This window comes from Saccopteryx bilineata, chromosome 11 (assembly GCF_036850765.1).
Source record: "Saccopteryx bilineata isolate mSacBil1 chromosome 11, mSacBil1_pri_phased_curated, whole genome shotgun sequence".
Classification (NCBI taxonomy): Eukaryota; Metazoa; Chordata; class Mammalia; order Chiroptera; family Emballonuridae; genus Saccopteryx; species Saccopteryx bilineata.
The window spans coordinates 26,275,961-26,289,000 of record NC_089500.1 but is presented as its reverse complement, the minus strand read 5'-3'; the positions used below and the strand labels follow the sequence as shown (position 1 = coordinate 26,289,000).

Here is a 13,040-nt window from a genome sequence, read left to right as displayed (position 1 = left end):
CAGAGCCTTGTGCTTTCTATCACCTGAATGGATATATGAGAACACATTGAAAATCTTGGGGGCCAGTTTATTGACAGGCCTGAACGTGTTCATTATCCCTGCTGTCCACTTGACATTCCATTGTCAAGTACTTAGGCATGTAGTCTTCATTCAAGGGAAGTTTGGAAATGCACAGTTCCTATGTGTTCAGCAAAGTCAAATGGCACTGGTGAACATGTAGCTACAAATGATATGTTTTCCAACCTTTTCCCTTGGAGCTTTAAGGTCAGTAAGCACACGATCTGCTTTCTCAGTTATAGTGGGTGGCTGTTTCAGAAAATATTTTGCCATTGAATAACAGTCTCCAGCTGACCAGGTCACTGTATCTCTTTCTTCACCAGTTGATGCCTAACTTCTAAGCAATTGCCATATGCTTTAGGATTGTGTGTCAGTGGCACTTCAGTCTGGAAACCATTTCTGGATTAGCTGAGGCTACTCGGCAGCATCAGCCCTTTCCTTCAAAATCTCATGATTTAACTCAATGGAAGGATATCTTTAACTCACTTCGTAATGTGATATAGGGGATAAGGAGAATTTTCTAGCTCACACTCTCCCAAGAAAAGATGTAGGACCTTGGCTTTTCTCGAATGGTACCACTCCCTCATGCATGCAGATGAGGAAAATGTGTAATAGGAAACCACAAACCATAGTTTATGACCAGTTTCATTTGGGTTACTGTATAGACAGTAGACTAGAGGAGACTAGTTAGGAGATGATTGTGACAATTCAGGTGGGTGAGAAGTAATGATGGATAAGAGTTAGAGGTGGAGGTGAGAAGAGACAGGATATAAAAGAAAATTTTAAGAGGCAACCAGTAAGATTTAGTGAATAAAAAAGGAGTCAATATTGACTCCAAAGTTCTTACATGAATAACTAGGACAAAATGTTCATTCATTGATAGAGAGAAAGCTCTGGGTGGAGCAGATTTTTAGGGAAAGTTGTTTAGAAGTTGAATTTTGAGGATATTAAGTTTGAGATGTTTAAGAGATATGCATTTGAGGCTTTGAGTAACCAGCTGGATAGATGAGTCTGAACTTGAGGCAAGGTCTCTTCTCTATCATGTTCATAGCTTTCAATATCATATATAAATAAGTGCAAGAGGATAAAAGTAAGACTAAGACCTTAATAGTAGGGGACATAGTAAAATATTCTTATTAGGTGAGTAAAGGTGTCTGAAGATACTACTGCACTTTTTACTTTACTAATTAAAAAAATAGGTATAAGAGTGTTTTGAAAAACTTAGAGGGCAATTTTAGTAGAATTAAAACTTACTTTGTATCATATAGATTCCTGGAGAAGAAGAAAGCAAAGTAAAATTAAGTCATATAGTACAAAAAGAAATAAAATTGAGCAAAGAGCAAAAACATTTTATAGTTCATATTTTAGAGAAAAAAATTATGATAATAGGTGATTGAACATGTAGATATATTAGTTAATTTAGGCAGATTAAAATATGAAGACTCTCAGCAGTTTTTAAAATTTTATTCAGCTTAGAAAATCATCCATTAAGAGGAAAGTGATGTATAGTAGTTACAACTAGAAATGAAATAGAAAATACTCAAGAAGAAAATGTAGACAATATTAACTTAAAGAATATTCCAGAATTCAAGAAAAATGGATAAAAGTATATTTTATAAGGGAAAAGGTAGAATCCACAATGAAGAAAGAAACACCCAGAACATCATGTACCAATATAAATGCAGGCATACATATTAAAGAAACACTTCCGAAATCAACACAGTTATTGTCTGAGTTTTTAGCTTACTTTTCTCAGCTGATGCTAAACCAAATAGAGAAATAAAGACACTTTGAAGCAGCTAATATTCATCAAGCCCCTGCTATGTGCCAGCAACTGTGTTTAATATCTTATGTTCATCCTGTCTTAAAATTTTAATCTTCCATTGAACAATTATATGAAATTGGTGTTTCTATTTCTTTATACCCAGAGACTCTATGATCACAAGTTCAAGTTACCCATGAATAAGATGCTCCCATGAAAAGACACACCTTAATTTTGGGGCCCAAAATTTGAAAAAATAAATGTATTCCATAAAGCTATTAAACTCAAGTTTTATTCATTATAAAATTCATACAACTGCTCCTCATTGTCAAAACTCCCATCCATTAGTTTGTCTTCATCTGTGTCTGATGATGAATCACTGTCTTCATATATTGCCTCATCCTCAGTTCCATCTGTGGCATTTGAAATGCCACACTTCTACAACCACTGTATAAGATGTACCCAGTTTTTAGACTCCAAATTTTTTGAAAAGGAGTGTGTCTTATACATGGGGAAATACAGTATGCTGCTTTTAAGTGGCAGAACCCAAATTTAAACTCAGATCTGTTTATACCAAGGTCTGAGTTTGTTGCATTATTCCATGTGGCATTAAATGTACTCCTTGGCTTATGTGGTTAGATAAGCAAATAAGACAGGTTCAGGAGATATAAAATCCTCCCTGCCATGATGTGTCCTGGTCAGCAGGTTGAAAATCTAGTAGTAATCTGTGGGAGTGGGGAAGGGCTGTCACCCATGTCCACTGCTCTTGCTTCTTGTTAGCAAATAAGTCCCATCATTCAATTGCTCAGTGAAGTGTTCTTCCCCTTAATTCTCATGTATCTTTTGTCCTGCTCATTTTCTCATTTCCCAAGAGACAGGTCAGGTAGTCTGTTGTGCTGAGTCTCCCCTAACTGGGCCCAAGATGAGAGGGCTAAATCCAACTCCATCCCTGAGACAGTGTACAGCCTTTGTTCTTTAATTACTCCTACTTACTTTCACCATGTATCGTGATTCATTTGCTTAAACCGCAGCACTAGTTGCTGCCATAACAAATGCTTTCTTGAGAGTCAGATTAATGTTCCCCTTTGTTTCCAGTTTATCTCCAGCCTGTCTGTAATAATACGTTCAACCCAAACAAGCGTATTTTTCACTCACAGCCTGCCTTTTATGAGTCCCATTGACAGTTTCTTAATAAATAATGCATTTCTAAATGTTCCTAAGCTTTTCTCCTTATTAATAATTCTAGTAGCTTTCCCATGGCTGAAGGGTTTTATTTGGTCACTAGCTGGATTTTATTCTTACCTGTTTCTCTTATCTTTAACTTTCTTAGACGACTGTCTGAACAAGTGGAGTGTTACAACAGTGCTACATCCATAGCAGGTGTTCAATAATTATCAGTTAGTACATGGTATACATTCAGATCTATAGAATAGGCTTTCTTGGGTTATTTTTTTTTCTTTCAGATCTGGGTCTGTTGTCATGGGAACAAAAGACAATCCTTGGGTTCTATTGAGAGAAACCTTAGGCTGGTTCTCTGGAGACACATTTGACATCACGTTTGCAAAATGCATACTAAGGTTCAATTATTATGTTTAGACAGAGAACTTCTTTTTTGGTGTTTGCACCAATCTGTTTTTTTCTTTATGTCACCTGTCATAAAGAGACATTGTAAGCAACTCTGAAACACACATATTTGGCACCAAAAGAGCATTGGCTCAATTAGTTCAGGAAATCACTGGTCAATTCAAGAGGGAAAAAAGGAGTATCAAGAGCCACATAATTACTCATTATTTACAATGGTTTCTTCTATTCTTTTGATAACATTAATCTGGAAGGTTCTCCCCATTCTTCTTCCATGACATATTTTCTGGGTAGCACATTTCATGCCTCTCTGTTCCAAAATATCTCAACTCTGTGCTACCCAATGTGTGAACTAAGCATGTTTGCTCTCGTAGAATTCTCTTCTTGTTTCACTGTTACTGTTTCCTTCAAGTATATTCCAAATTTCAGGGAGGATAAACTTCTGCTCAGTCACATAGCATTTAATATAGGGTTTAGCCTGACCAGGCAGTGGCACAGCGGATAGAGCGTCGAACTGGGATGCGGAAGACCCAGGTTTGAGACCCTAAGGTCGCCAGCTTGACCGTGAGCTCATCTGGCTTGAGCAAAAAAAGCTCACCAGCTTGACCCAAGGTTGCTTGCTTGAGCAAGGGGTCACTCAGTCTGCTGAAGGCCCGCAGTCAAGGCACATATGAGAAAGCAATCAATGAACAACTAAGGTGTCACAATGAGAAACTGATGATTGATGCTTCTCATCTCTCTCCATTCCTGTCTGTCTGTCCCAATCTATTCCTCTCTCTGACTCTCTCTCTGTCCCTGTAAAAAAAAAAAATATGGGGTTTAATATAGGAAGGGGACACAGTAATATATTTTGATTGATTTGTTTACATCTATTTATGTCTTACTTTTTGCGTGTTTCATATCTTGTTGTGTGTGTGCTTGTCAAGATTTTTCTTCTTTGGTGGAAATTCCACAGCCAGCAATTATATTTTCAGGTTCTTTTGTATCTATGCTGACAACCAGATTATTCTCCAAACAGTAGGTACTAATAATGGTGCTGTACATCACAATGAGAGAGGGGAAATTTCACCATGAAAATGAAGTGGTTGAAGTAAATTCCTCTTTCTAGAAAAATTAAATAGAGTTTTTTACTGACTAAAACATATAATTTGCATCATGAGCTTCCTTTTGCTGTTGTAAAACTAGTTAAGCTCTAAACTGACTGCATACACTCAGCTTGCAAATAGGAAAAGAGTGCTAATATATATATTATATATTATATATTATTTTATATTATATACTATAATTATAAATATAACTGAACACTAGGATTCCAAGAAGTTTTTACTTGGAAAAATTTTTGATAATTCTATTTCTGATAGTTTACGGCACATAAAATCTCACAAAAGCATTCAGTTGTTGGGGGAAGGTAGATGCTATCAATTCCCCAACCAGATCCTTAGCCTTACCTTCTCAGTGAGCACCAGTCAACTCCCAGCTGCCCTCACCTGGGTTTCTATACCTGTATGCTTTTTCTCACCGTGAAAACCCCAGCTCTGCACCCTTTGTTTGGAATAATTCTGACGTGTATGTGCCACACTAGCTCCTGGAGTTATCCTTTTGGCTTAATCTCCAGTCTTCCATGGTCCTGAAAATTTACTCTTGATTGTTTTGCTTCCCTGGACTGTGCTTCTCGTCCTCACTGTCATACCAGCGTTTTCTTTACTGTCCAGGTAGAATACTTACACTTGAATTTTTGTGCCTAGTTCTGGGGAAATCCAAATCAGGACACTGGCTCATTTACTTATTAGATTTTTACTTATTGAACCTCTCTGCTACAGTGATTTCATTCATCACTTTCTACTTATTGTTAATATACATAGTAAATATACTTATTTCAACAAAAATTCAATCTTGAAAAATGCAGAGTTCATGAGAGTTTAAGATGGCTTTTAAAATAATTACCTAAGAACTAGGAATAAGCATCCCCATGAGGAGGATCTGCTGAACAAGCTCAACTCTTATCCTAGCAGAGACGTACAGCCTCCCATTTGCAGGACTGCTGAAGAAGTCAAATAATGACTTTAGCTATTCACTCTGACTCAGAAAGAAGCACTCACTTCAGAGACAGGGATAATTTCAGTTTTTATGTTTATCCCTGAGTTACCAAGGGGATAGAAGCAAAGCAAAGTGCTGATACCATGAGCAGAACATCACTGAGACAAAAATGCAAACCTAAGTGATGTGTTCCCAGTCCAAATCTCACGTAATCCTCTGAATTGCCTTCATTTCCATTTCAGGGCTGATCCAAAGACTCTTTCTTAGGAACAGGTGGAAAAAGTTTGTCTCTGAAATTGGAATGTGAGGCCCTAGCTCAGTAAAATAAAGAGATGGCATGAGGCCCCTGGAAGCTGATTTTCTTTCCTGACTGTATATATCAGAGCTTGGTTTACCACTCAGCTCATTTATAATTAGACTGTAGATGCACTCTACCCATTCACTAAGCATGCAAAAAAGCTAACATGTTACGTGTTCTGCAAGATGTGAATTTCAGATTAGAGATGGTTACATCTTGTTTTGGCGGATCTAGTGATGTTAAGTATGACATTGTGTGTATGTGTGTGTATATAACATATATGCATATTTTATATGTAATATCTATGGTATTGTATGATATGTATGTATACATACACACACACACACACGCAAAACCTTACTTTTATAGCCTTTCTGAAGTCTGTGACCCTCTTCCCCAGGCCTCTCTCCTATCTCTCAGTCCATAAATGAGCATTTTATCTACTACTCCTCCCTTAACACAGATAGCATTTCAACCTCTGTAGCTTGGCTCCTCACATGCCTTATCCTCCACACTTTCCTGCTTTTCTATCTGTTGAAAGTTATCTATATATATTGCAATGCCCAAAGTCAGACGAGGTCAGATTTCTCAACCCAATAAAGACTTCTGTTACCTTCCAAGTTCTTCCTGAATGTCAAAATGATTCACTGGTATCTCTTATGAAGAACTTAATTTTTCATGAGTGCACACAAGTCCTTTTCCACTTGACCATAAATAAGATGAGAGTTTTGACTTATTTTTACTCTCTTGATATCAATACTCTCTGGGTATTGTTTTAGTTTCTCAAATTTTTTTAAAAAATAAGTGAACAAAGGGGCCATGTATACAGTAATGGGAGATAGTTTGACTTTGGGAATTGGGCATGTAATGCAATATACATATCTTGTGTCATACAAATGTACACTTGAAACCTATATGACCCATTAACCAATGTCACTCAATAAATTTAATAAATTTATTTAAAAATAGTAAACAAATAATTGAACCACCCTTTATATTAAAGCATCAGCTGGACCCTTGGTATCACTCACCCTTGTTTATACTTTTTCTGAATGTCCTCCTCAACTATGATTTCAAAATATTTTTCAATTTCCACAACACTTTATTCAGCTTTTATACTTTTCCTGTCAGCGAAGAACCTTGTCTTTCATTACCTCAAAAATGTCACTAAGAGATATCTTCCTGAAATTCACCCGATAAATACGCCTATTTTCACATGCACCTAAAGTTCAGAATTTTAATTCTCCTTCTTTTCATAGAATGAGGTTCTTTTTTTCTTGCTCAAGGGCAGATGTTCCTCTTATTTTTTCAGTCTTTCCATCTATATTGCCTTCCTGCTCAACCCTTGCACATTCTTTCTACCTATTCTATTCTATACCCATTACTTTTATTTCCTGTCTCCCAGCCACTTGTCACATGACTGGGATCCACTATAAGCCCTATCTCAGAACATGTTCTTAGGTGGTTCTCATCAAAGACACTACTTGTCAAGTGCAGGAGCTATTTTAGATTCTTACGTATTGAACCTCTCTGCTACAGTGATCTCGTTCATCACTTTCTACATTTTCAATTTTTTTCTCCTCTTGCATAGCACTGTTGTATCATTGTAGTACCTTTCTTGTCTATGCTGTTCCTTTCTCTTCTGTATTGTGCCCCTTAGAGTTCTGCCCTCAGCCCATTCCTTTTCTCATGTCTCCTCATGGTATCGATTAAGGTTCATATACTGAATCCCAACCAACATCTTTTCTACGGAGCTCAAATTCAAGTGTCAGTTCCATGTATCAGATTACATGCTAGTACAATCAGCCAGTATCTCAAACCCAACAAGTCCAAAATAAACTCACTATTTTTCTCTTTAACTAATTTGCCTTTTTATTAATCATCAAATGACACAGAGTTTTCCTCCCAAGTATCTCTCTAGTCCATCCTTTCTTCTTCATCCTTATTACATCATCCAGTCCTCCATCTCTCCGTTGAACTGCTGTGTCACACTCTCACATTGGTTATTCTATCCATAAAACTGATTTTTCAAATACAATTCTATTCTGTTTCCTAAAATAATCTTTCTAAAGCAGACATGTTGTTTTACTGAAAATTATTCATTTTAGTCCCTTTTATAATTAAATATAGGTTACTTAAGGCAGCACATAATGCTGCCCACAGTCAGCTGCCAGCCCATCTTTACAGATTTATTTTTCTCTAATTGTTGTCCTAAAAGTTTGTTTTAGCAACATAAAACTCACCAACATTTCCTACAAGTCTTTGAACCCTCAATCTGTGTCCTTGCTGTTTATCTGCTCTGTTGTGAGTACCATCTCCAACTCTCCCATCTGAATCAAGCACATTCATTCTTTAAGACAATGCCAGGTATATGAATAGAACACTCCATAGAAAAATATTCTTAACTACAGGAATTTGGTTTATATTACAAGTGAAATCAATAGGGAGAAGATGGATTATGCAATAAGTAGTGTTGAGAGAAATGAGTTGCCATTACATAAAACAGTTCCCTGTATTTTATACCAAAATGAAGCCTTGAGGGATTAATTACTTAATCATCAAAACAATGACATTATAAAAGGAATAAAAGTAAAAAATGAAGGAAGGAACACTTCCAATTATCTAAAGAGTGGGGGAGGCCTTTCCTGGCATCATGCCAAATCAATAATCAAACAGAACCCTTCCATATCTGATTACACAAAAAGAAAAATGACAGTGTGGCTATACACACAAACACAGAAACATGCATGCACACGCTTGCATGCTCCATATGCTCCAGAAAAAAGAAAACACAAATGCAAAAGGATTTACAGCTGAACTAACATATAAACGGCTAATTCGTTAACATTTTGAGTTCTGTGAATCAATTAATCAACAGAATATAAACAATGACAATGAACAGGCAGTTCAAAGAAAACAAAGTACTAATAATTTATAAGCTTAGTATAGAACAATATATAGATCTGAGCTGTTCAATGTTAGTCATTAGCCACATATCGCTGTAGAGCAGTGGTCCCCAACCTTTTTTGGGCCACGGACCGGTTTAATGTCAGAAAATATTTTCATGGACCTGCCTTTAGGGTGGGACAGATAAATGTATCATGTGACTGAGACAAGCATCAAGAGTGAGTCTTAGATGGATGTAACAGAGGGAAACTGGTCATTTTTAAAAGATAAAACATCATTCAGGCTTAAATATAAATAAAATGGAAATAATATAAGTTATTTATTCTTTCTCTGCGGACCGGTACCAAATGGCCTACAGACCCATACCGGTCCGCGGCCTGGGGACCACTGCTGTGATGCATGTGAAAGGAGCATCCTGTCAGAACTGTCTCAGATCTCCAGTGCCCCCCATGACACGACCTCTTACCGGGCTGATGGGATCCCAGCACTCGGTTCTCATTGTCTTTGTACAGCGTGCCCTCTTCATGCAAGCCACCTGCCCCACCTTCTGCTCAAAGAAACAGGGTTTGTTTGTGTCTTTGTTTTCAGTTTGTGGGGGTTTGCATCAGTACTGCACTAGGGGAGAAAGCTATCTGTTTTCAACTTTAAGAGAGATGACTGTCTCTAATGTGTTGCCATCCGAAGAGCTTTTCTTGAATACGTTTGATCATTTATACTCCTGCTTCACCTTTATGTGATCAAAGCCCAGCGTAGGATGCTTCCACTGTAACTGCACTACTCTCTGATCTGCTAAAAAGCCTCATATGTCAAGTGCTTTCTCTGTATCACCTCTCTTAATCGTCACACCTGTGAAATAAGTGTGTCACCAAGCCTGTGTACAGATGAGAAAACTGAGGCTTAGAAGCACTAAATAATTTGCTCAAGATCTCAAGGTCAATAGATGACAAAGTTCAGATTCAGACTCAAAACCCGGATTGTAGAAATAGACAATAGCTTCTAAATTATGTGTTCCTAAGTCTACATTGAAGCTTTATTAGACATAAATAAATTTTTTTTTTAGATTTCTTTAAAATTTATTTATTATAGAGAGGAGAGAGTGAGAGAGAGAGAAGGGGGGAGAAGCAGGAAGCATCAACTCCCATATGTGCCTTGACCAGGCAAGCCCAGGGTTTTGAACCGGCAACCTCAGTGTTTCCAGGTTGACGCTCTATCCACTGCGCCACCACAGGTCAGACTAGACATGAATAAATTTTATTGTGAGTAGCTAGTTTTTAAAGAATGTACTTGTAAATTTTAAAAATGATCTTTTGACTTCCCTTACTTTTTAAATCTGATTATCAAAAGAAGAAATCATCAGTGCAAACAGTCAAGAGGGTATGATGTAAAAAGGGGCACTGAAAATAGCTAATCTGAGAAAAATATGATAAATATGGGATATCATTTATTTTGCATGTTGACTAAAATCCAGTGTTAAGTTGTATTGGCCCCTGTGCTATCCTCTTGCTCCACAGTCAGCACAGCTACATGGCTGCCCCAGGACTTCTAAAAAACAGAACTCATGTGCTTGCTGCAATACTGATGTTTTAAGCTCTTAAAATCAGTTAATAATTGTAATAGCAACAGTCAGCATACTCCATAATTTCAGCTAAAATGTCCTGCCATTTAATCAATCTTTCTTTCCTTCTTTCTTTCTTCTTTCTTTCTTTCTTTCTTTCTTTCTTTCTTTCTTTCTTTCTTTCTTTCTTTCTTTCTTTCTTTCTTTCTTTCTTTCTTTCTTTCTTTCTTTCTTTCTTTCTTTCTTTCTTTCTTTCTTTCTTAGAAGAGGAAGAGATGAGAACCATCAACTGCCAGTTGCGGCACCTTAGTTCATTGATTGCTTCTCATGTGTCTTGACGAGGGGGCTCTAGCTGAGCCAGTGACCCTTGTTCAAGCCTTGGGCTCAAGCCAGTGACCTTTGCTTCAAGCCAGTGACCGACCATGTTGATGATCCCACACTCAAGCCAGCGACCCGTGCTCAAGCTGTGACCTCGGGGTTTTGAACCTGGGTCCTCAGAGTCACAGATTGACTCTGTCCACTGCGGCACCACCGGTCAGGCTGCAGTTTATTTTTCATCTGTATAAATTTAATTTCCTTATCGTCTCTAAGGAAGGTTTTCAAGCACTTAAATGTAATCCGTGGTAAGATTTGCCTATTTGCTTCAATACCTGCTTTTAATAAGATTAATTGTTATATTGTTGTTTTCCTGCCCCTCTGTGTTATAGCACACCCTTTTATATAAATTCTTCAGTTGTACAGGGAGGTGAATATTTGGTACTGGCTCTGCAGCACAGGTATTACTGATATTTTTTTATAGACACAGACACTTTGAAGTATTGAGGAAATAATGGGAGAGCCATCTGTTCAGTAGCAGCTTTCTCTCACACAGACATGCGTAATTGTGTCCAGGATTTTTAGACTTCCGAACATGTCAGTGAGAACCCTTCACAAGTTGGTTTTAACCTACAGTTTCAACTTGTATCTTCTTCCACCCGCAATCAGAAGGAAGCTTCTTCGTATTTCTGATGACCCGCCCACGTGACAAGTCCTCATACTCAGTAACCCTCGCTGCCCCTCCCACCAAGCAGTCTGCCTGTGCTCCTTGCCTAGGCTGAGTTCCCCCCATTTGCCCAATTATGACTGTTTCTGTTTATAACATTCTGTCTTTGAGGTCTCATCGAACACAAACTGTTCCTGCCACATAGCAGTACCACTTAGCTGTGTATGTATCATATTATGTATGTGCCAAGGACTGTTTAAGTTTATTTTTCTTTTCTCTGATAATGCTTTTAAGAAAACATTTACACAGTGTCTTAAATTGTAAATTACATTTTTATTAGCATTAAATGTCTTATGATATTCTTTTTAGAATTGCCACTTTAAGTTGTGTCAAGTTAAAACCAGCACCTTGCCCAGTTTTACACATACATGTGCACACACACAAACACTTCTGGTAGTGCGTTATTTCCATCGGATTTTCCCTCCCAGTAATAAGGAGGTGAAGTTCACAGAAACAGAGATGATGCCAGCATGTGTGCTGTTGAACCAGAAGCACAGGTGTGGTTGGCTCAGTGTATGTTCACCCAAACAAAAGGATCAGCGTTGTCCTTACAGAGAGAGTGGGTGACTGATAGCTGATTAGCTGATTACTTTCGCATTAGAGTCCTATGACTCTCACTGAATGCTAAATTTGCAAGATGATGATAATGGAGAGAGGGCAGTGCCATGTTTGCTTTTAAACCTTAAATGCTCTAACTGTGAGGGTGCCTGTTACAGGTTAGGTGCTATAAATGGTGATTTATTTCTGCTTGATTTTTTAATATCGAACACTGTCAATGTATTGGCCCCCAAATAACTGCTGACTGGGCCTGTCTTATTTTTTCAGGACTACTTTCTTTGATTTTCTTCCAGATATTTTCTGGAATGAATTCACTGTAGAAGTGGTCTATGGAGTTACCTGTAGGTTTTCTAGCCTCTGTATAAATGTTACACCAAGAACTAGCCATACTTCTCAAAATATTATTTGTCACTGCAGGATTTAGTGGGACTTTTGCCTTCCAAGCGCTAGATTTGCCTGCCATGTAATAATAATTGGTTCATCTTGAGCTTACAGTCAGCAAACATTCCTTCTCTAAAATATTTTCTCATATAAACTGATTTTTAAGCTAAGTCTCAGGAATCTTGTACATTGTAGGTAATTGGAATCCTCTTTGTGACATTTAATAAAGTAATATTTTTCACTTTATAGAAAATGCTTTTGAAAAGAATCGAAATTAGCTCAGTTTTTGTCCTCTAAAAGAACTATGTGTTCATTGCCTATTGTTTATCTTTCTTTGTGAACAGTGAAGCTAATTGTTTTCTGATTATCTGTTGTTAATTCCTGTAGTACTGGAGAAAATGAAATGGGGTTTGGTCCCGCAAGAGGCTTGACTCCGTAAGGAAACTACCTTAGAAGCAACCTGTGTATAATGAAGACTTCAGAATAACAAGCAAGAAAGAACTTTTTTTTTAATAATTTTATTTTTTTAATGGGGCGACATCAATAAATCAGGATACATATATTCAAAGATAACATGTCCAGGTTATCTTGTCGTTCAATTATGTTGCATACCCATCACCCAAAGTCAGATTGTCCTCTGTCACCTTCTATCTAGTTTTCTTTGTGCCCCTCCCCCTCCCACTTTCCCTCTCCCACTCCCCCCTCCCCCATAACCACCACACTCTTATCAATGTCTCTTAGTCTCACTTTTATGTCCCACCTACGTATGGAATAATGCAGTTCCTGTTTTTTTCTGATTTACTTACTTCACTCCGTATTATGTTATCAAGATCCCACCATTTTGCTGTAAATGATCGAATTT

At 37.5% G+C, this 13,040-nt stretch overlaps 1 protein-coding gene across 1 annotated transcript in view; it reads left to right on the top strand.

Annotated features, from left to right (window-relative positions):
- Window positions 1-12,667, top strand: part of PIK3C3 (phosphatidylinositol 3-kinase catalytic subunit type 3) — a 575,824-nt gene extending 563,157 nt beyond the window's left edge. The window contains exon 25 of the mRNA XM_066246827.1: window positions 12,566-12,667. Within this exon, the coding sequence (XP_066102924.1) occupies window positions 12,566-12,580 (15 nt within the window). The 3' untranslated portion in view covers window positions 12,581-12,667. The remainder of the gene's footprint in view (window positions 1-12,565) is intronic.
- Window positions 12,668-13,040: the final 373 nt, after the last annotated feature.